The sequence below is a fragment of the Polypterus senegalus genome, chromosome 7 (assembly GCF_016835505.1).
Source record: "Polypterus senegalus isolate Bchr_013 chromosome 7, ASM1683550v1, whole genome shotgun sequence".
Classification (NCBI taxonomy): Eukaryota; Metazoa; Chordata; class Cladistia; order Polypteriformes; family Polypteridae; genus Polypterus; species Polypterus senegalus.
Genome location: NC_053160.1, coordinates 192,786,821 through 192,811,307, shown reverse-complemented (window position 1 = coordinate 192,811,307; position 24,487 = coordinate 192,786,821). Strand labels below are relative to the sequence as shown.

The 24,487-nt window shown below is 40.0% G+C and overlaps 1 protein-coding gene across 2 annotated transcripts; it reads right to left on the bottom strand.

Annotated features, from left to right (window-relative positions):
• Positions 1-298: 298 nt before the first annotated feature.
• LOC120533129 lies at positions 299-24,069 on the bottom strand. Of its 2 annotated transcripts, none has more exons than XM_039759851.1 (8): positions 23,973-24,069; positions 23,494-23,584; positions 20,122-20,227; positions 19,824-19,973; positions 18,176-18,448; positions 16,384-16,504; positions 11,081-11,185; positions 299-1,596 (listed from the first exon to the last, which is right to left on the bottom strand). In XM_039759851.1, exons 3-8 carry the CDS (start codon positions 20,192-20,194, stop codon positions 1,461-1,463), a joined length of 858 nt encoding a protein of 285 aa, XP_039615785.1. In that variant the 5' UTR covers positions 20,195-20,227; positions 23,494-23,584; positions 23,973-24,069; the 3' UTR covers positions 299-1,460. The 2 variants fall into 2 exon arrangements, with proteins under 2 accessions (XP_039615785.1, XP_039615786.1); XM_039759852.1 differs by having other exon boundaries at positions 11,081-11,182.
• Positions 24,070-24,487: the final 418 nt, after the last annotated feature.

Sequence of the window (24,487 nt, the reverse complement as noted above, 5' to 3'; positions counted from 1 at the left end):
GGAAAGATTAAAAGAGCTGAGCCTTTACAGTTTAAGCAAAAGAAAATTAAGAGGTGACATGAGTGAAGTGTTTAAAATCATGAAGGGAATTAGTACAGTGGATCAAGACTTGTATTTTAAAATAAGTTCATCAAGAACATGGGGACACAGTTGGAAACTTAAGGGTAAATTTTGCGCCAACATTAGGAAGTTTTTCTTTACACAAATAGACACTTGGAATAAGTGACCAAGTAGTGTGGTAGACAGTAAGACGTTAGGGACTTGACTTGATGTTTTCTTGGAGGAAACACGTGGATAGGACTGGCGAGCTTTGTTGGGCTGAATGGCCTGTTCTCGTCTAGAGTGTTCTAATGTTCTAATGTAAAATACTAAAGATGACCTTAAGGTATTTTATTGATGATGGTTTACACTCCTCACTCAGTATGTTTGAAAAAGGGCCACAGAAAAACAGAAATCTGGTGACTTTCCTTTCTTCACCACAGCAAAAGGTGCTTCACTATTGGAGGAGCAGGAGATGTTTCTTCAACCACTTGCAGGGCTGTAGTTTCTTTTAAGGGTATAATCTCAGTTTGATCAAATGTTGTGGCCTTTATACCAAAATTATAAAAGCAAGGAGATGATTTTATTTTTAATATGGTGAGAGTATCCACCTTCTCTCTTCTGTTCTGTGCATTTCGCAGACAGCCCCCAGCTTGACTGAATTTTGAGAGTGCTTACTCACCTTTCGCTATATAGTGTCTATTTCTCAATTAAAATGCTTACTTTTTAACAAGCTAAATAAACATTTTACATAAAAATATATAAAATCACTCAGTATCACAAGAAACATTTAAAAAGGCTTTGATGCGCACTTCACCATTTCAAACCTTTGATGTTAGACAACTTTGCACCACAAGGTGCTATTCCTGAAGCTTCACCATCACCTATATAATATTTAACTTAATTTATACTTCATGAAGCACCAACTCCACGTACATGTAAGGTGGACATTATGAATGGTCATATAAAAGCTCATTTGATTCGCTCATTGGACTTCAAATTTGAAGATGGTTAGAGGAGTGTCATGCAAAACAGCAGCAGAGATTAAAAAAAACAAATGCAGCTTCTTTTCTGATTTTACTGTCACGGTCGTCCTATGCGTACTCATATGAAAATATCAAATGACTGAACTTTTAATCAGTTATAAAATGGTACTGGTAGAAATCTATAAAATTGATTTGAATTACAATAAAACAAAAGCAGATTTGGCTAAGACTTTTTTGGATTTAAAATGCTTACATGTTGTATTGTGCTCATTTGTTTAAACTGGCTACAGTTTAGGGTGCATTTAGTGATTCTTCTAAAATCAAAGCTGCTGGACAAGATCAATGCACGAATAATTGTATGAAACATTCCATTAGGGATGATATCTCTCTTGTGCTTGCTAAATATGCATCTCGATTAAAAACTCATTTGCTTTTCTAAACTCCACTGGATTTGAGGCCGTTTGAGAGGTTGTTCACATCGCCATCTCTGACAAGGTGTCTCTCTGCAGTCTGTTCAGACACTTCACTTCCATTAGATTGATGTTGCACTGGACTTTCACCGTCAGTAGCCCTGGAAACAAACAAAATAATGGCAGACGTCAACATGAAACCAAATCTGAGTAAGAGCTGTGAGCTTCTTCATCTTTTTTGTGATCATATTTCAATGACTCAAATGAATACTAATGGATAGTGTTCTGTTTAATTCATATTGCACACAAGATTTATGCTTTGTGATATGTAAATATTATGTCAGACTACACAGACCAATCCCAAAATTACAAGATGATGCCTTAAAATGCAACACCAGGGGCCTCATGTACGAACGGTGCGTGCGCACAGAAATGTTGTGTAAGAACGTTTCCACGTTCAAATCGCGATGTATAAAACCTACACTTTTGCGTAAAGCCACACACTTTTCCACGGTATCTCATATCCTGTCGTACGCAAGTTCTCCGCTCGGTTTTGCAGACTGAAGGCACCCAGTGTCAAAGCAGTGCTACTGTTCCTGTGTAGTTACTCCTTTACTTCTTAGACGCACATTCCTGACGCAGCTTTATAAATACACTGAAACATTAGAACAATCTAGACGAGAACAGGCCATTCAGCCCAACAAAGCTCGCCAGTCCTCTCCACTCGTTTCCTTCAAGAAAACATCAAGTCAAGTTTTGAAAGTCCCTAACGTCTTACTGTCTACCACACTACTTGGTAGCTTATTCCAAGTGTCTGTCGTTCTTTGTGTAAAAAAAAACTTCCTAATGTTTGTGCGAAATTTACCCTTAACAAGTTTCCAACTGTGTCCCGTGTTCTTGATGAACTCATTTTAAAATACAAGTCTCGATCCACTGTACTAATTCCCTTCATAATTTTAAACACTTCAATCATGTCACCTCTTAATCTTCTTTTGCTTAAACTGTAAAGGCTCAGCTCTTTTAATCTTTCCTCATAATTCAACCCCTGTAGACCTGGAATCAGCCTAGTCGCTCTTCTCTGGACCTTTTCTAGTGCTGCTATGTCCTTTTTGTAGCCTGGAGACCAAAACTGCACACAGTACTCAAGATGAGGCCTCACCAGTGCATTATAAAGGTTGAGCATAACCTCCTTGACTTGTACTCCACACATCGGCTATATAACCTAACATTCTGTTAGCCTTCTTAATGGCTTCTGAACACTGTTGGAAGTTGATAGCTTGAGTCCACTGTGACTCCTAAATCCTTCTCATAAGGTGTACTCTCGATTTTCAGACCCCCATTGTGTATTCAAACCTAATTTTTTTACTTCCTATGTGTAATTACTTTACATTTACTGACATTAAATTTCATCTGCCACAAATCTGCCCAAGCCTGTATGCTATCCAAGTCCTTCTGTAATGATATAACGGATTCCAAATTATCTGCTAATCCACCTATCTTGGTATCATCTGCAAACTTAACCAGCTTGTTACTTATATTCCTATCTAAATCATTTATATATATTAAAAATAGCAGCGCCCTAGCACTGACCCCTGTGGAACACCACTCTTAACATCGGCCAGTTCTGATGAGGTTCCTCCACCATCACCCTCTGCTTTCTGTGTCTGAGCCAATTCTGCACCCATCTAAAAACATCACCCTGAACTCCCACTTCTTTTAACTTGATGCCCAACCTCTCATGTGGCACCTTATCAAATGCTTTCTGAAAGTCCAGATAAATAATATCATAAGCTCCACTTTGATCGTATCCTTTTGTTGCCTCCTCATAGAATTCCAACATGTTAGTAAAACACGACCTCCCTCTTCTGAACCCATGCTGACTGTTCAGAATAACTCCTGTCCTTGCCATGTGTTGCTCAATCTTATCCTTAATAATTCCTTCCATTAATTTTCCTGTGATGCTTGTTAAGCTTACTGGCCTATAGTTGCTTGGATCTGCCCTGTCACCCTTTTTATATAATGGGATGATATTTGCCATTTTCCAGTCCTTTGGAATCTCTCCAGTGCACAGTGACTTCCTAAAAATATGTCAAGGGTTTATATATGTACTCACTAGCCTCCTTAAGAACACGAGGATAAATATTATCTGGGCCTGGTGATTTGTTTGATTTCATCTTATTTAATCTGAGCAGCACTTCTCCTCTACAATTTCCAAATCCCTCAGTACCTCCTTAGTAGTTGTTACCTCTGAGGTTATCCACTTGCTCACTTGTAAACACCTCAGAAAATGTAAGTTTAGGGCATCTGCTATTTCATTGTCTGTATCTTTTAATTCCCTTTACTATTCCTGATGAACTTGACCTCCTCCTTAACTGTTCTTTTACTACTAAAATACTGAAAGAATCTCTTGGGGTCGTCTTTCGCCTTATCTGCTATTCCTCTCCAACTGTCTTTTAGCCTCTCTGATATCCTTCTTGATGGTTGTCCTCATGTTCTCATACGCTCTACATTCTCTTTGCAGTCATTAGTCTTATATGCCTTATACAGCAGTTTTTGCCTTTGCAACTTCTTTTTTAAATCTTTATTAATCCATCGTGGAGTTTTTTAGTTTCCTATTACTTCCAAATTTAGGTCTGTATCTGTCCTGCATTAAATGTAAAACATTTTTAAACCTGTTCCACTGCTCCTCGACTGTCTCCACATTTAAAAGCTTATCCCAGTCTATCCTACTTAGACTCTGTCGCATCTGCTCAAAATTAGCCCTACTAAAGTTCAACTTAATAATTTTAGTCTTTGCATCTGTACTCTTACAAAATACTGAGAATTGTATTATATTATGGTCACGTGACCCTAGTGGTTCAATCACCTCTAAATTATTACAGAATACTAAATCCAGACAGGCTTCACCCCGTGTTGGCTCTTTAACTTGCTGTGTTAAAAACAGTCGCTGATTACTTCTAAAAACTCCTCTCTTGTGCTCCTCCATCTGTAAGGTTATCCCAGTTAATATTCACATAATTAAAGTCCCCCATGACTATAATATCCCCTTGTAAACTTGCCTTTTTGATATTACTAAAAAAAGTAAAAAAGGAAACTAACCGCGTATTGTTTATTAGTGTAATGCATGTGATTGTAATTAACTTGTAACAATATAATGGTCCAAGGAATAGCCATAGTATTCCAACTACCATAACTGCTTTAGCGTTGTTACTCTCACTGCACATTCTTCTACTTCTTTTTCTTCTTTCAGCTGCTCCCTTTAAGGGTTGCCACAGCGGATCATCTTTTTCCACATTCCTCTCACTGCAGCATCTTCTTATTTATATCACTGTATCTGAGTGGGGAATCACAGCAGCAGCTGATCGGAAATAGAATTATCGTTATACAGCATCAGCCCACTCTGTCTCAGCCACGTTAAAGAAAACAAAAAATGTGTGTCTGTACAAATGCACATAATTGGCGTATGTTCTTGCAGTTCAAAAGTAAAAACTTCCTACATTTTCACTACCCTGACCCTCAAGGCTTCCATATATGAGGTGAAGACTTCAATGGAAAGTCTTCCTATTGGTTTTAGTTTTTCAAATTCTAATAATGATGAGAAAGGTATAGTCTCCACCCCGTAGATTTCTCTCATGTCATGATCTTTGAAAATAAGGCCTACACTATAAAGTGATGCTTGCAGGTATCCATTCATTTCAGCTCCACACTACAACAATATCTTTGGACTTGTATACATTGATTTACATTTGAGCTTTTAAGCCTTTTGTCCTTTTTTATAGATCATTAGAGCAATCCACACAATAACAGGCCATTCAGCCCAACAAAGCTTGACAGTCCTGTCCATTTAATTCTTACACAATAACATCAACTGGAGGTTTGAAAGTCCCTAAAGTCCAACTGTTCATTGTGTGGTCACTTCTTACATGTATCTATGAAGAAAAACTTTCTAACATTTATCCATCCATCCATTATCCAACCCACTATATGTTAACTACAGGGCCACGGGGTTCTGCTGGAGCCAATCCCAGCCAACACAGGGCGCAAGGCAGGAAACAAACCTGGGGCAGGGCACCAGTCCACCGTAGTGCACACACACACACACACACACACACACACACACATACATACTAGGGACAATTGAAGCTCGCCAATGAACCTAACCTGCATGTCTTTGGACTGTGGGAGGAAACCACGCAGACACGGGGAGAACATGCAGACTCCATGCAGGGAGGACCTGGGAAGTGAACCAACTTTCTAACATTTCTGTGAAATTTATCTTTAACAAATTTCCAACTATGCCTCTGTGTTCTTGATGAACTCATTTTAAGCGATAGCCTTTTGAGGGTTGGATATGATAGGAAAGGGTAAACAAATATTGACCTAACTTCAGAGTAGATGACATTGAATTCATACTGAATGTTAATACCTCAAATGAAGTTGGGTCCAAATATCAAAAAAACAAAATGCTCTGTGCTATGACACCCAGACGTGTTTAACAAGTTTGTCATTTTATCCAACAGTTTACTCAGAACATTTGTTTCTTTAGCTGACCCTTCATTTAAAGAGGATATAAGGCAGTTCTCCACAAAGTTCTCTAGTGAACACTGAAAGATAAAGTGACATTCCCAGGATTGTATGTTGCAGTGTAATGCCTCATCGCTAGGCCACGGGTGTCAAACTACGGCTGTTGGAGGATGTTGTACCTTCCTAGTCTTAATTTTAACTAACTTGCTTTTTAGAACTTGAGAAACTTTTATTTCTCCATTTAATCATCTGCCAAACAATAACATGCAAAGCAATCCAGAATGTCATTCAAATGACCAGAGCAGATCAATATTTCATTACATCATAACTAATGCACTTGTAGCACATCATTAATAGAATATTAACAAATAGTGTTATGCTACTTTACACCTTTATATAAAAAAATATTCATTAGTTATCGATCCTTTTGTGGAATCTAAAGAAAAAAGAATTATTCTTTATAAAGGGGTTGAAAGGGTTAATAGTTTAAAAATGAGAAAAGTGAAAGCAATTATAAGCTGTTCCTAAATTGTTATATCGACAAAGATATTATATGAAGGACACATACAGTTGGCACAAATGGTATCAAGTTATCTGGTCATCTGCTGGCGTATTTTGCATCTCTTTCTTGTTTACTTGATGGTTATGGAGAAATTAAACAATCAATGGCTCTGAATCTTTAAGAGCAAATTAATTTAATTGTCCCATTAGCCACAATAACTCTGCTAAACTGCTTTCTGCAAGAATTGTGACATTTTATACATGTTTTACACCCATGTAACCTTACAATTTGGATAATCAAATGAAAATGTGCTGAGTATCTCTAACAAATGGTGACTTGACTTTACTTTATCCCTCAGAACAGCCTGAATTTGAACATATGGATTAAAAAGTATGTTTAAAGTATGGCACTTGGTGCTGGCATGTGCACAATGCGACTCAAATCAATTCAGTTTATATTTGTACAGCACTTTTCACTGAATATCAAACCTTTACTCTTAATTGCTTCTTCCAACTCATCTTATCGATGCTGAAACAGCCCATGATGTCGGGACCCTTAAGGCTTCAGCTGTGAAGTGTAATTCATAACATCATTCCAGGAATGTCCTAGTCTTGTGGCACAGAGCGTGATGAACCTGAAGATATCTGCGCTCAGATTCACTGCTGCCATGAGCAAACTGCCAAACTCAGATATCTGTTGCCATAAAAATGTTCAATGCTTGTGTCAGTTGGGGTGAATTTCATACTCTTCATCTTTCTTTATAGCAGTGCTGAACAATATAACACAATTCAATTTAAAAATGAAAGCCTTTCCATTCAAAGTATGTGCCTGTGTGTATAAAACATTCTGTGTGTGAATCTTTAAATTGCAGGCATGGAGAAAGTGGGATAAATACTTTCTAACTAATGGCTGTTCTTTGTAGCACCAAATAGGACTTTGTGTCAGAGGCATATCAGATGGGACCTGGCCGCAGTTCTGGGGACAGTGACAGAGAAGAGTGACTGAGAACTTATGTGCAGCTGTTAAGGAGAACTTCAGCTGGGAAGGACACTCTTATCAAATAAGGAGTGAAATGGGGCAGCTGCTATAATGTCATTCTTTTTCATTTGAAAGTACTGATGAAATAGTCAAAGTATATGAGCAAACCTTTCTAACAGCAAAATGTTCAGGCTAAAAACAAGATCAAATTAGTAATGGACTCTGATGTTTGAGGTCTAAAAAGAAATAAAATAGGCATAAAAATATGTAATAGTGTAGTAGTAGTCATACTGTCCTGTGTATTTGTCTTGGAAGCACAAAACAGCCAATCAACACGAACGTAGACATCGATTCATCCATCCATTCACTTCCTGAAACTGCTTATGCAGAGCAAAGTGGGAACAACACACACACACACACACACGCACGCACACACTCACGCACACACACACACACACACGCACACACACGCATGTATACGCACGCACACACTCACACACACACACACACACACACACACACACACACACACACACACACACACACACACACACACACACACACACACACACACACACACACACACACACTCACACTCACACACACACATTGGCCTGTCATACTTTGCTTCGCTTCCCTTCTTGGAGTGTTTTAATGCAACTGAACATTTTTGGTGAAATATTTTACAACAATAAATACATGTGCTTTATACAAATTGATTAGTAATAGATTTTTGCCTAGTAAAAGCAAGAATAAGAAAAGGAAAATATACTTAAAATGTAAAGAGAAGGTGAATTTGTACTTTTAACCTTTCTTTCATATGTACTTGCACTAGGATTAAAGGTGGAGGATGTGGAAGTGTAATTAATAAAGACGACTGACTGAGGGGCCCACACAGTCACAAGCTGAGCTTCATTTAAAGACTGAATGCAAGGAAGAAATTTGACAGGAACTGCAAACAGGATTGATAGAAAGAATTATTAAGTCAAATTCATATTTGTTATTTGAAAGTGAGAGAGAAGGGTTATAACACTCTTAAGTTTTAGAATTTTTACTTAATTCTGTGATAGATTATATATTCTTTGTTTTTGCTACTAATACATTATTTTATTGTCTTTTACGCATATGCTTATATTATTCAGTGTTTTTTTTATTTTATTTTGCAGCATGATTAAGTAAATTTTAAAAAACTTGAACTTATCATTAATTGTAGACTTACTTCTACGTTTTTCTGATCTCACAAGTTTAGGAACGATGGGTCAGCCTAGCAGTTTAATTGAAGGGTAAATCAGGCAACAAGGGCCTTAAGTCCGCACAGGTCTGTCAAAACTGGGTAGGACCTCTGGACCAAACTGCATTTCCAGGAGCCAGGCCAAGATGTCCAGAAGTGCAGGATGCACCTTAAGGGCCTTGAGTTCATTGTCGACTCCAGGTTTCGAACCTCTAGCTCTCTAAAAGAGACTTGGATGACCTGAGTGTCCCCCCAGGCCTGCTCTTAGATGCAGATTTAGATGAAAACAAGAACAGCAAAGTTTGTCCTTTCAAATGTCAAATAATGTTCTAATTATTTTTGATTCATAAATTGATAGATATAAAGGCACTAATAGATAGATAGATAGATAGATAGATAGATAGATAGATAGATAGATAGATAGATAGATATTTCTTTCATAATTAATTTTTTACTTTTTTCTGAAAAATATAGACAATATTTTACCAACAACCAACCCCCTCTAGCCATCAAACATACACAAATAATTCTTGAGTAAAGATAAGAGAGCAGTCATAGTCACAATGGCACATCTTAATATTGCCGTAGGAAAGATGGAGCCCTAGTGATGTTTCTTGACGTACTTCTGCTGAATAATTCATTGTTTGAAGGTTCTCAATGCTAGTGTGTGACAGAGAGGACACGCAATGTTGTTCATGATGGCCTTCAGTATTGTCTCTATTCTCCGACTCTTTTTCATTAATTATTTGTTGTGAGCAGCAGAGGCCTGTTTCCGTTGTATGTGCTCTTACAAAGTAACTTATGCACCAATAAGACAAAAAAAATTCAGTTCAATGATATTTGCTCATTTCATTTTTATGTTTCTATCCAGCCATGTCATGAGCTGAGATTCTGTCTCTTTTAACGCGCTTATCACAGGCCTTTAAGAGCCAGTTACTTCATTAAGAATTCAGTTAAATGAAGACACACACTGTGCTGATAAAATAACCAAACTCTGAATATCAATTAACAAGTGTGTGTCTTCTAATCGACATTAGTAGTCCTTTACTGAGAGTCCACAAAGCCCACTTGACATGGGTGTTAGGGGGGCATTTTCTTCTTGCCTGCTACAGTATACGATTGTACAGCTGACTGGCTTCAGGAGAAAAGGGAGGTAAAAAAGCAGAACTTCCACCTGAATCAGCAGCTGGGCCCTGTGGGAAATACTGTTTGGTTAGTTTGTGAGGCTGCATTAGCGGAAAGTCAGACTTAACAGCACACAAGTCTCATGAAGATGGAGGTGACTTTTATCTTAAATTCGACATTGCACCACAACAGCTCACTGATGTGGCATTAAAATGGGCAGCACAATGGCACAGAGGCTGACAACTCCAGGAATCTGTGCTCAGTCAGGCCGTCCAGAGGTCGTACCTTCTCTTTCTGCTCAGATCTCCGTGACATAGCTGCCCTACAATGGACGAGGCTATTGCCAGAGATGTGTGCTGGTCTTGAACCCTCTACTGCTCGCTGTGCCAAGTAACAATATGAATGGATTATTTTGCAGATTTGGCCTCTCAGATCACGTTTAGAGGACTTTTTAAACCGCATGCTGTTTCAAGTAGTTAAAGAGCACTTGATAAAAAAAGCTCACTTGATAGACTGTGTTCGCAAAATTATTCTGCTATTTAATTCAAATATGTTTGAATATGATTCTGATGATTATGTTTCAAATAATTAAAAAAAATATACATTGGGCACAGAACATTTAAAATATTCTGAATGCCTTAATACTTATTATTTTTTAAGCCTTGTTCGCTAGTTCAGCTGTTTCTTGACCGAGACAAAGTTCATTCTTACCACATCAATTCATCTCTTATATAACCCGAAAATCACACAAGGACTGCTTCAGTGCACTTTAACAGGCCTCATGTTCGGACAGGGCCTTGACTTCTTAAGAAGACGAGAAAAAAATAAAGTTTGTAGGGATTAAAAAAAATGGAAGACATCTTGGCATAGAGACCACCCCCATCCCCTGCCAGGTAGGTAGGGCATGAAATGGGTGTCTTTAAAGTGGGCCGAAACACAGGCAAGTAACCCTCTTTACAGAGCTAGGCAGCCAATCTATCATGGCTGCCTCAGAAATAAAACACAACAGTACAAACGACTCTTCACCGAGAGCAACTCTCACCGAGTGCTCACTAATTACAAAACTATCACATATAAAGATGCAGATTTGTTCAAATACATCAAAATCAAAGTGGAAACTAATTGACTAAATTATTAATAAACAACAATCTCTGTCCATCAGCTAATTCGAGATGCTTTGTGAAAGGAGATTTGGACTCCAGACCTCTCAGTTTCAGGCTTTATGTGAATCTGAAATGAAAACTCGGGCACTAAACTTTAATTCTCAAAAGGCTTCTTGTCATACCGATTATCTGCCAAGTCACGGCCAGTAACTGTGTTTTCGCTGGATTCTTCATGCATCGTCTCACCAGCCTCACTGTCTTCACAGACTTTAACTGCTATTAATCTTCTGGGAATAAAAACATTACAAACATTACTGATGTCTGTCAATGGCCACACCAGCCAGGATTAGAATTAAACTAATACTCCAAGTAACAAACATTTGATCTTGAAATAAGTTGAATTTGCTAATTGTGAAAGTGCCTCATTATTGAAACGTTCATTACTGCCGATATGCAATCAGCATCCTGGTCCTTTTCTATGTCTTTATGTAATTGAAATTGTGATCTACTGTTACTAAAGTGAAGAAAAATCTGAAAAGGAATCTTTGACTAGCTTTAATTACTTAATCCAACTGTTCAATGTACCTACAAAAAATTAGGAACAGCAATAAAAACAGAAAGTGACAAAACAATTAAACATAACTTACCTTTCAAAAAAGTACAAACCTTTAAAAAAAATAAAATCAATATACTGTATATAAAAAATTTGAGACAGAAGTAAGCAGTGAATTGGGAGTTTAGCAGCTGAAATGGAAATGTTCTCATCATGGAGGAGGTCCCAGCACCACAGATGCCCCCGGCCCAAGGTAATATGCAGTTAGACTGCAGCCAATGGTCCGCTTGTGAGCAGCAGGCATTTTGTAAGCACATGGTGCTTTTTTTATTGGTCACATGATTTTTGTCAGGGTTCTTGGACTGTACTGCCAAAATGACTCTGGCGCAGACACTGCAAAGCACGATCAAAGCATGTTCTCTTATCCGCTAGGAGAAGTCAGTGCTAACCAACCAATCACGAGGCACACCACCTTCCTCACCTTCAAATGGGAACGCACATAATGAAGTCCATGGCCTGCGACTCAGGACTTATCCATCCCTCATCCTCATGTGCTCTCCAGATGAAAGGGTCAGAACTAAACCAAGCACGAGCTTCATTGGCATTGTGCAGGTTTTTATTTTGGACTGCATATATTACGTCAGGTGGTCACTTCTTAGACTGACTCATCTATCCACCCATTTTGGACAAGGTGCCAGTCATGACTCTTAATTTCTCCTGTCTGTTGTGAATTACTAACTATTCACAGTAGGCTGAACACCTACTTACATTTCAGCAAGTTGTGTGGGACTGGAGCCTATTTGTGCAAGCACTGGGCACAAAGCAGGAACAATCCCTGGACGGGGCGCCAGTCCCTCTCGTGGCGAACACAAACACACACCACACTAGGGTCAATTTAGCACTGCCTATCCACCCAGCTTGCATATCTTTGGACTAAGGGAAGAAACCTGGAGCACCTGGAGAAAACCCACATGCAAAACCTTCGCAGGGAGGACCCAGGACATGAACCTGGTCTCGTTACTGTGAGGCAGCAGTGCTGGCACTGCACCACCATACAACCCTTATGTCATCTCAGTTACCAAATTCTGTTCCTCTGGGACCTGTGCAGTGAAATACATACATCAGATTCCCTTTCCAACAGACGCAAATACAGTGCAGGACAAGAGCTGGTGATTAACCCTCAACACTTGGCACAAGCTGGGAATCAGTCCTGGACATGGGGTCAGTTCATCACAGGGCACCTTCACACACCTGTGCTCATCTCATGGGGCCAGTTTAGAGCAGCCAGATAGCAGGCACCTTGTGAAAGGATGTTTCCAGCCTTTCTTCCAGTTATTTCTTTTCAGGTTGTTTGATATCTTTCAGTAGCCATTAAATCTTCTGCAAGTTAGGTTAATCCATTTTCTTACTTTGCTTATCATGAGGTAGCTGGAGTCGATCTCAGCAATCATTGGCCACATGACAGGAACGAGATCTGGACAAGGCAGCAGTCCATTTCAGGGTGAACACACACACACTTATTAAATTTGTTTTGTGGAAACCAAGATTGCACGTGATACTGCAGATGAGGCTTCACTGGTGTGCTAGGACATTCATTTGTATAAAACACAGCCATTCAGTCCAGTTAGCTTAACAATCCTATTCATCAAGATTCTCCAAAATAATGTTGAGTCGAGATCTGAAGGTCTATGCAGTCTTACTGACAACTAGACTACTTGGTCACTTACTCCATTGTGTTAATGGTTCTTTGGGAGAAGGAAAACTTTGTCACAGGTAACTTTTGGAGAAATGCAATCAATTTTGACCTGTGTATGCATGTCCTTGTTAATCTCTTTTAAAGCAAGGAAGTAACAGTAGAGATCCACTGTAGTAATTCCCTTTATAGTTCTGAACACTCTGGTCACGTCACGTCTTAATCTGCAGGTTCATTTCCCTCTGCTTTTCCTATAAGCACAGACCTCTCAGATCTGAAATCAGCCTACTTGTTCTCTGCTGGACTTTCTCTAGTGATGCTATGTCTTTATTTTTACAATATGGAGCCATAGTCCTCCAGGTGCAACCTCAATAAGTGCATTATATAAAATTAAGCATATCCTCCATTTACTTATACGTTACTCATCATGCTGAATAGGAAAATATTCTATTAAAATTCTTGATCGTTTCTGTCCACTGTTTTGATGTAGACAGTGAGGACTCCTCAGTGATTCCCAGTTTCTTCTCATATGGTGCTCACACCTTCCATTATGGATTTAAAGCACCCTTTCCTACATTTACTTACATTAAATAATCACTTGCCACAAAACTGTGTGCTGCCCAAGTCCCCCTGTAACAATTCTGCATTACCTGCCTGTCTGCCTAGTTGGTCTCACCTGCAAACTTAAGCAGCTTGTTCTTTATTATTTTCCCCAGGTAGCTTGTGAATTTGAAAAAGACCAGCAGTCCCAGCACTGACCTCTGCTGGACACCACTTTTACCATCGCCTCATTGTGAAGAGGTCAGCCTCTCCATAAACCTTTGTTCTGGTGTTTAAGTGTCTTTAGTACCCACCTGCAACTCTACCCTGAATCCAAACTCCTTTTAGCTTGATCCCCAACCTCTCCTGTGGTTTCTTAGAAAATCGAGGTAAATAAATTCATTTGCCTGTGGTGGGCTGGCGCCCTGCCCGGGGTTTGTTTCCTGCCTTGCACCCTGTGTTGGCTCCAGCAGACCCCCGTGACCCTGTAGTTAGGATATAGCGGGCTGGATAATGGATGGATGGATAAATTCATATGCACCTCTCTGATCATCTGCTTTAATTGCTTCCCCTTGAAATTCCAGCATATTAGTGAAACATGATGGGACACAGAAATTAGATTCCTGCCATTGTATATAAACAGAGGACCACCCCCAAGTCACATGACAACAGCTAAACAGGTAAAGTAGCAACTGTGAACAAAATGGCGTTGGCCATAAAAAAAATAAATTAAAAAAATAAAAGACACACACACAGAAAATGGTGGTGACCAAAACTAAACACCAAGATGGGATGTGAAAATGTCATATTGAGAATAAATGAATGACCAAGTCAGACAGTTCAAATAAATAAAAAAAAAGTGGCAAATTATTCTTTTTGGATAGGATGCAATTTCAGATGACCATCTAAATACAGTTTGTTTGATCTGCTTGTGTCCAGGCCCACAAACTGACTTGTTAAAAGCAGACTAATTCACTAATATGACAAGCAAATGTAACCTTATTCTTAAGATAATTATCGATCAACTGTAACAGGATCACAAAATTATTTCTAAAACAGACTTTGGCTGCAGTTGATTCTACAAAAATGAAACAGCCAGAGAACAAAGAGACTCATCGTGTCTCAAAGCTGCATCACTGTTTGCACACATAATGCCATTTTAGCATATTTACACGGTAGAAGATTCAATCGTGGACATCCTAACCCTTAGAACAAACTCCCATTCAGATTAGCAGGAAACGTATTGAACATGCTTGCATATCCCATTTTAATAATATTACCATATTGATGACATTATCCCTATTTTAGCCAATCATTTGTTCTTCTTCTTTAGAGCACTGACAGCATCTTTCATATAAAATAAGAAATGAGCACACAAATGGTAGAACTAAGACTGCCTCTTCTTCTAAGTTTTCCTTCCTTAAACCATCAGAAATGATACGCTTGTCTTAACAGTTTCACCCAAAAACACACAGGAACACTAAACCGGCCAAGCACAGGATTTGTGTCATCATGGATTCCAATTAGAGCCAACATATGAGCAGAGAGGCTGCACTGCCCTTTGCCCTTTTCTTAACATGGACTTACCATAATAACAAAATGTGACTTGAATTAGGGTTGCAATGTTCACTGTCCTCTGTACTTTTGTTGCAAGCGGTTTGGACTTTCATGAATTAAATGATTTCTCCTTTGGTTTTCCTATAAGGAGCAGCCTCCATCATCATCACTCTTAACACTCACAATTTTATGCTCATATTCTGAGTAGCTTTACAAAAACTGATGCACATTTCATAAAGAGGACATCAATACATCCATCCATTACCCAACCTGCTATATGCTAACTACAGGGTCACGGGAGTCTGCTGCAGCCAATCCCAGCCAACACAGGGTACAAGGCAGGAAACAAACCCCGGGCAGGGTGCCAGCCCACCGTAGACATCAATACCCATGTGTACAAATAATAAAAGGAGATGGTGGATTTCCAGGATAATTCTTGTAAATATGAAGTATGGTGCTCACTTTCTAAATGAAAAATGACACGCGGCTAGAGAAGTTTATTGTCTGAGTTAGTATTTATCTTTTTTCAACAGAATTATTGAAGCCTTCAAAGAGAAATTGCAATGTGAGGTTGATAAAGAAAATGAACTAAGGTAGCCCTGCATCAAAGAAGAGGCTTATGGCGAATAACAAGTGGGTCTGTCTGAAGGCTCTTCTGTACTTTACATTGCTTTTCAGAATTCTATGATGTCTGTAGCATTTTGCTAAATTTCTTTATTTGTCTTTTTTTCTGAGATATCAATCAGGAATCAAACTATTGATTATACATGACAGGAACCACTTGGCCAACACTGGCCTGGTCATTCTCCATATTCCAGTGGCCCATTTCGTCATCTCTCTGTCTATTCTCAAATGTCTGGCTGTGTGTGTAAGCAGGCATCCCAATGCTGCCAGGATAAACCAGAGTATCTCCACAACCATACAATGTAATTTGTAGATTCAGAAAATCGATAAATTGATCAAATGCTGACAGCTAGTACCCATAATAATCTGCTGCATGTCCAACATGAGACTAATCTTAAGCTTTCGTGGCTCCGTTTTGCCCACTTTTTAACAAACCCGCATCTCACTCTCAGTCAGCGGATTTCAGTTACTCTTATTAAATTTGCTATTGAAGCAGACACCTGTTTCAAGGTACATACTTGCTCTTTTTTCTCTTGCTCTTCAAACAGTAGGCAGTCATAGCAAAAGTGCCAACCGCTAACAGCACCGCTATAGAAATGAGTCCAGCCTTCCACGTATCCATTCCGTAGGCAAACTTCTCTGAAAAAAAAAAAGCGACAACCAGGTTTGCATGTCTCTCCATTGAATGTGCCATTTCTTGGTTCTAAAGAGTGTCATTCACAGTGGGAAGAGTCATCTGCTGTTCACTGAATGTGCCATGCAAAGACAAGAACTTGACATTCCAACTTTTTATTTTCCTATCGCCCTTACGAAGCAATTCTTATTCACACGCACATTAAGCAAAGCAAACAAACATACAACACATGTGAGTAACATCACATCCAAAAGCACCCTGAATGACTCATGAGATTGGGACGGTGGATATCAGTGGATTGTCAGTCACCAGAGGGTGGTGGCGTAGTCTTCAAGTGGGCACCTTCCAGGGTAAGTTAAAGTATGACATCTTGGGGGAGGTAACCACATTGGACAGGGGTTCTCAGAGTCCAGGAACATCCGAGGCGACCACAGAACATTTTAGATGGATGGGATTTGAAGATTCAAAGGCTATTTCTGTGAGTAGACGTTATGTACAGTCTTTTGAATAGTAATAGGAGGTGACAGAACGAGTGATCTGTGTATTACTGTGGTGTCGAAGTGCACCAGCCTCACTATTCATACTCTAAGATGGGCTGAAAATGCAGGAGGCGAGTCCGATGGAGCAGCAGGCTTTCTCTTCTTTTCTTCTTTATGCTGTATTGATCCTTGTGTTTTATCCTCCAGTTGTTCTCATTTTTTTAATAAAAAATATCTTTTGTATACTCTTTTGGTTTGCTAACCATTATTGGGGTTCTTGAATAGCTCAAGAATGCCCTGTATCTTTCATAAGAGTAATTCATGAGGTGGAAAATTATTCAGGAGTATTGACTGCAGATCTACGCTTAAGTAAGGTTCAAGGCCAAAGCATAGACTCGCATGCAGTTCTGCGGTAAGATGGAAGTTGACTCATGAAAAGGAAAAGAGAAGAGGATCAGGAAAGGTGTGTAAAATCGGAGACTAGAAGGGGACAAAACCAGAAGCACAAGAATGAATGTGTGACAAAATGGAATTAGTGAAGCTGAAGGAACCCAGCAGGTAGTTGTTAACCTGAAAGACTAATGTGTTTCGATGCACATGTTAAAGACTGGATGTTGCCACTAGTGTGGGGAACATCACAATGAGCAACAAATGGAACAATGCCCGACACAACGACTCACCACACCATGGCAGTGCCCGTAGGAAATGAACAAGTCTAAAAGCAGGTACACATGCAGCAGCTTTCTACAAGCCAACACGATTCAGGAAATTGTTTTTGTCTTTCACCTGCATTTCTGCTTTTCTTTCTTTATCACACACAGTCTCTGTCTGAGCACCGATACTCCATCTGGCCTGCTGGCTTGTGTCTGATCTGACAACACATCATCTGTTCCACACCATGCCAACAAAATCAGAAATACAGAAGAAATAACAAGGAACAGAGCTATAGCACCTACATATGGGAGGCCAGCTTTCATCTCAAAAACTTGATTTTTTTTAAGCAACATTCAGAACAAAATAGCAAGTAAGTGTATTATGATTAGACCTGGAGAACAAAGAACAGCACTACAGCTTTTACTTCATATGCCAGCCTCCACTCTCTGAAAAGATGCCCGTGGGTTACTTCTGCTTCCCATACCTGCCCTGAAACACACAATTAATGACAAAGCAACAAGGAAACATGAAGCTTGTTTTCACCTGTGGTATTCAATGGACTTTGTGAAGCTGTGACGGTCTTTAGATCGCTGGTTGAATTTGAAGCATCCAAGCCTGCTGCCGCCATTCTGTTCACAAAGTTCACTGGAGGAGGTTCAGAAGTTTCTTGGTATCCATCCAAAGGAGACTCTTCTGCTGTTATAATTTCATTAAAGCTGTTGGATTCTTCACTGATTTCCTCATTCATCTTGTTACTTTCTTCTTGTAAATGAAATATTACAGGCACATCGGCATCTGTAGTGGGTGAAGTGCCACCTGGAATGAGGAATATCATTAAAATAATTGGTCAAAGGGGATTAAGATCCACTGCCACTAAAGAAGCAGATTTGCATCCTTGAAGAAACTGTCATAAAACAAAAAAAATGAATGGAGTTCAAAGGTCAATTTGAATGATGAGTGTAGTTTAATGTCATTTATCCATTGATTTGTATAAAATGAAAGGATATGTTTACTTCATTAATAATAAGACCAGGAGAAAAAGTCCTTCACTTGAACCCAATGGATGTGAGCATCTGAACAGGAGCTGTGCTGGAGTGAAAGGGACTCGTTGTTGTGTCAGCCGACTAGCAGCAATGGTGACACCACCTGCTACTGACCGTGGCCATCAGCCAGAAGAGTGAGAACTGAAAGGGTTAAGGGTGTCAGCTGTGCGTGTGCCAAGTTAAACAGCAACTTTAAAGTGACCAGGTGTGCTAGACTGGAGGTGTGCGCAGGAATATTCGGTGCGGTGGAAGAAATTAATTCATGCCTTCTTTTCAGGCCTGCTGTGATCTTTTTGCTCCTCTAAACTCCATAATAGAAAACGTTCATAAAATAAATGGTTTGCTGATTCTAAATGTCCTCCACATACTGTATGTGAGACTGCCCTACAATAAAAATCCCATTCAGAGTTGATTTTTCCCTTGCATCATGCATTGTTGCTGGAACAGGCACCAGCAATCCACAACACTAAACTGGATCAGCTGGTTATAAAATGGACGGAAGGGTGGACAGATGGAGTCCAATTAACACAGCGAGTACAAAGGTCACAACAGCGTTTCTTACTCATTTAACCCTGTGGAAAGCTTCTGACGGCTGCCATTTCTCTGTATCTTAAAATCCTGCCATTGCACATTTTAGTGGGGCTCACCTGATGTTGTGCTGCATCTGAGACTGTTTACATGGAATTGCATCGAAGAGGAGTCTCATCTGCTACCTATCAATCCATCCATTCGGTTTATTTCTTGGACAAATTTAATGGCACAATTGTCCCAATCTGTGTGGAGTGCTTTCGAGTATTTCAGTCATTTGGCAATTTTTCACTCTACATCCTTATTTATTCTTGAGACCTTTGCAAAGTTCTTACTAGTGGAGTTTGTTCTTACAGATGCCATAGAAAATAACAATTGACCATATGAGAGGTGAGCAGCCAGATGTGAACCAGACGATGCCTTTGTGTTCACTCTCATTCAAGGTTGTGTCTCATTAACACCAAAGAGATACTCCTTTCCACCCAGAATTGTTTCACCTAAAATGCATTACGTTTATGTTTTGATACAAAGTGCTGGGATCCAAAAGCACAGTGCAGCAGTGCAGCAGAAAATGTAAAACACATACATACTGTTAGGGTACATGTGGCACAGCACCGTACCTCTCTGCAGGGCATCAGACTCCGGCGATGTCACGCTGAACTGTTCTTCAGTGTTTAAAGTAGCCTCCGTCTTGGATTGCCGATTCACCATCGTAGCTGCAGTTGTCCAAGTAGATTCCATAGAAAGTTCAGAAGTTATATTTTCTGAGGCTACAACAAATGATAAGAATATGTAATCCACCTGATTAAGTGGCAACAGGGAATATGAAATAAAAAGAGCCAAGAAAAGACATGCCAAAAAAATAAAGTCATAGAAAATGAATAAAGCATGCATGGCAGGCTCAGCATTAGTACTTACATTCTGAATTGCATAAAGTAAGAAGTGAGATGTACACAAGCATATAAATATAAAACAGCTTCCTCGCCTCCATATTCACTCTGGATGGATCCTTCGACCAGTGTCCCTTTGAAAGAAACAAGAAGACACGGATATCAGGGCAGCAGAAAGATGAAACCTGACTCCAGTGCAAATTGTGTACTCCAATATAGCAAGTAAGAGACGCTTTAGAAAAGTCACAGCTTTGTGTCAAATGGTTCACCAAGAGTCTTAAGCAGGTCAGAAGAAGGTCACTGGTATGTCACAAGCACACTTCAAATCTTTTAATAGCAATTACACATAAACTTTTGACAAAATTGTGCAGTTGACATGCTAAATTGGGCAGTGAGCTGGAAAACAGCAACAGAAGCGCTGGAGCCATGACAAAGGGAGCCCAAATCACAAATGTGTGGGGAGAAGGTCAGCAGTCCTCAGGTGTCAACTCCGTAAAGTACTAACAGCCTGGTGCGAGCTCAGCTGACAGGTTAGGGTGGTCGGTCCAGCTGGGTGTTAGAAACACATCATGTGCTCCAGGATGAAGCTCTAAATAACGTAGAGGCCGCAGTGGTGCGAGGCCACAGCTCCAAAGGCGTTTAGAGGGTCAACGATCTCCTGAAGTCCTCCCTGGGCAGCCTCTACCTGCGGTCTCACTCATTCTAACACAGCAAACTGATTTTCACAAACACAAAGCTTGTTGTTCCAAACTGACCCAACAGTGAAAGACTCGGGGCACTAACACAGGTGGAGAACAGAAGCGGCACAGGCGTCTTCTCAGTGACCAGCGTGCTGCTGCACTGTCAGGAATGCACTTCATGCTGGGCTTGTGTCTTGTTACATTATTCAGTATATAAAAAGCACAGGTAACAGTGATCTGTGATCCTAATTAATCATGGACAAATATTATAGAACGTTGAACAGATTGTTACCTCATGTAGATCATCAAATGATAAATTAAATATTAATAAGAAAGTATTCAGGGACATGTTATTCAGGTTAAGAAATCATTCATGAATGTCTAACTACTCAGTGACAAAAGCTGTTAATGTCCAGTTACACCAGTGAGGTTGGCACATGCAAGCTGGCTGTTCCTAAGCTGCAAACTCTGAGGAGGCGCCTGGCCACATTTCTGTCTGCTTTGTAGCACTCGAAGAGAGTTTATGCAGACCTTTCCACTTCACATGTTGGCAGATCATTTACTTCTTCCATGAAGCAAATCCAAAGTTAAGACTAGTCAACTATAAAGGCGCCTTAATGAGAGGTATTAGACGGAGAGAGTTCCCCAAGTCCTTACCTCTCGCATTGACCATCAGCTCGCTCAGGGATAAGGACTGTGTGTCTGCACGAGTGCAAGCCGATGGTTCAGTTGTCAGCACGGCTGCCTCACCGTGCCAGCAGACTGGGCAGAAATGACCACAGCGTTACTGTTTTGGGGGTCATTTGCATGTCACCATACTGGTGAGGGTGGCTCTATCAGTGATGAAGTTCCCTCCCACATCCCATAGGTAGGCACAGTTGAATGGTAATCTTAAACTGGCCAAGTTTAAGTGGGTGAGTGTAGTGTGCGTACGTAAATGTCCTGTAATGACCTGCAGCCCTGCCCACAGAAAGACTAAAACTGTATTAGCACTGCCGCTTTATGTGAAGGGATTTTATAAAACAAGCAGTAACCAAATTCAAACCAGCACGGCTCAGTCGGGTAAGCCATCCTTCTCAGGCTCAAGAGAAGTGACATTTGAACTCTTGAGATTCTTGGCTGGACCCTTCAACATCAAGCCAGAGTTAAAAATAATGCGCTAAATGTGTATGAAGATAGCAGGACGGATGCCATTTTCAGACAATGTGGAGGTCGTTTTAGAGAGGTTTGCTGAATATGTTTGTTCTCATCAAAGTTGCTTAATGAGGTGATGACTGAAAGCAAGAGCTTATAGCAGTGCTATGTAAAAAAATGACTGCATATCCCATCAGCCCCAGTGGGTCTAATGCTATTGGACAGTTTTAGAGGATGCAAGGGCTGCTGGGAAAAAATAGACTCTTTAAAAAGGGAACTGGCAGAATGCCAAAGGAGCATGATCGTCCGTCTGTCTGTCTGACTGTCTGTCCGTCCGTCTGGGCATATGCTGTTCACACCAACTCAGATTACAACTCACCCCTTGGATGACAGTTTCCATCCATATGTTTGTGCCGTCCTGTGCCTGGCTGTCCTTTGTGTAGACTGGATACGTCTCTGTCTGGAGAGCGCTCCCAATCCTCTCACGCCACATCAGGAGATGGTAGCTCAAAACTTGACTTTCCTTTCAGAGAGATATCTTCACAAGGCATTCCTTTTGCTGCCAATGCTACATTGGGTTGTGTTTTGGACATTGTCACTAGTGTTTATTGTTAAGCATTTATTGTTGTTGAGCTGTGTTATAATTGCCATTGGGTATTTGGCTTATGCGTTTTTGTTATTATACCTTCTTATTTTCATTGATTTGATTCATATATTTAATTTTGTATTGATTTATTAGGCTTCTAACTGTGCCTCTGTGAGTGTGAGTGTGTGTGTGTGTGTGTGCTGGATCAAGGCTGAGTGTGTTCCTGGAGTCCCCACCATCAAATAATTCTATCACCACTCTTCCGACGACGTAACTCTTAGCATCACATCAGCCGCTACAAGCTGATAGACAGAGAACGCTGGCATCATTTGTAGTGTTAGACAAAGGGGGTTAGCTACAAATGATTAAAATCCAGGAGGGCAGAACATCCATCGATGCCATTGGTCACCAGTCCCAGTTCTTTAAAATGTATGTGAAACAATCCAAGCCAACAACAATGACAAAACTGTAAATCAGCACAGAACTATGCAGAGCTTGCCTTCAACTTTAGACAGAAATCATCATCTCCTTAAAGAATCACCCATAAAAAGAAAATAAATAAATCATAAATAAAGCCCACCATCCATCTGAAATTACAATGTGAGGCAAACCACCGTCATGTGAAGAAGAATGAGACATGGAAGAAGAAAAGGAACAGAGTGTGCTCAGCAATTTGAAATTCTGATTTATCACCAGACACAAAAGACAGCATCAGGCCCCACTGGCGGAGGAGTTTCTCCACACATGAAAGAATGGCAGAGTGATGTCACAAAAAATGGCAGGACAACACGAGAGATTTCCTCATTGCAGTATAGGACAGACATCTGGTCCATTGAGCTCACCAGAAGGCGCTCTGACTAATGAGGAGTCCAGTCCAGTGCTGGCGACAGAAAAGAAAGGGAGAAGCTACCAGGATGTGTGAAAAGGCCTCAAGCTAGAGATTTATGTGTTGAAAATACTTAGGCAAGCATTCAAAAAACAAAATGTATCCAGAACTAACTTTCCTTTAGACCATCTGCCTGAGACAAGAGGATATGCCAGAGACAAAGATGACAAGCAGGCCAACATCTTCATGAGCAGACATCTGAAGTCTAGAAGAAGAAGTAGATAAATTCGCTTAGTGTCAAGGATGAAGTTTCACTTTGTTAGTAACTCACGGCCAAGTCTGAGAAATTTAATCAGAGCTAAAAACAAAGAGCTACTCTTACTTAACGAATACAGTGCAACAATATCTTCAGAAGATGTTCAGGCCATCAAAAAGCTTATAGAGCAGAGGGGAAGCAAACACCCGGTGATTGTCTTACAAATAATAGATGACCAGGAATACATTCAAGGACAGTTAGCAGAATTCTCTCATTGAAGTGACACGACTGGATTAAAAAGAAATGTTACTGGGCTTGAGTCAGAACTCGCTGCCATAAAATCAACTCCACTTTAACTTGAGAAAGTAAAGAGAGCAAACTGAAGAAGAGACCCTACCGATGTGAAAAAGACCAACGGAGAGCCAGCAATCAGGTGCTTCTGGCCTGCATGTGCCTTACATTTAAAGTCACACCGATGAAGAAAGCAGGCCATCATTCTGTATCTCTTCAAGATTGTTCTTAGAATACGTCGCCAAATCATCTTGATCCACTTCAATCGAAATGCACTTGCTAAAATACTCAAACGTAAAGCTTAAATCTGTAAAAGACTTGATTGACTTGATAACGTTAAAAAGCTGTTGGCGCTAAAGTCATTAGCAATCGAAAAGTGTTGATTGTTTAATTACTGTGACAAGACAGAGTCCTTCTGTGTCACTTTCAGCATAAGCCTGCACGACTTCATGGAAATGGCTGCCCGTTTGATTTTTTGATCTTTTGGTTGTTGGGTTATAGAAAGATCCTGTAAATCAGCTCGTTCGCACCAGAAATGGAGAAGAGATTGACGTTAATAAACTGACCTTTCCCTGGAGAAACCTGAGTGTCGCCCACTCTTCTTCAAGTTTTTCTTGCATC

What these genes read in the sequence shown, in the direction of transcription:
- LOC120533129 (XM_039759851.1), bottom strand. Translation starts at nt 20,194, where the DNA reads ATGGAGGCGAGGAAGCTGTTTTATATTTATATGCTTGTGTACATCTCA. An exon ending in TACTTTATGCAATTCAGAAT is followed by an intron (nt 19,974 to 20,121) that starts GTAAGTACTAAT and finishes CATTTGTTGTAG; the next exon opens with CCTCAGAAAATATAACTTCT. An exon ending in AGCAAGAGAAAAAAGAGCAA is followed by an intron (nt 11,186 to 16,383) that starts GTATGTACCTTG and finishes TTTTATTCCCAG; the next exon opens with AAGATTAATAGCAGTTAAAG.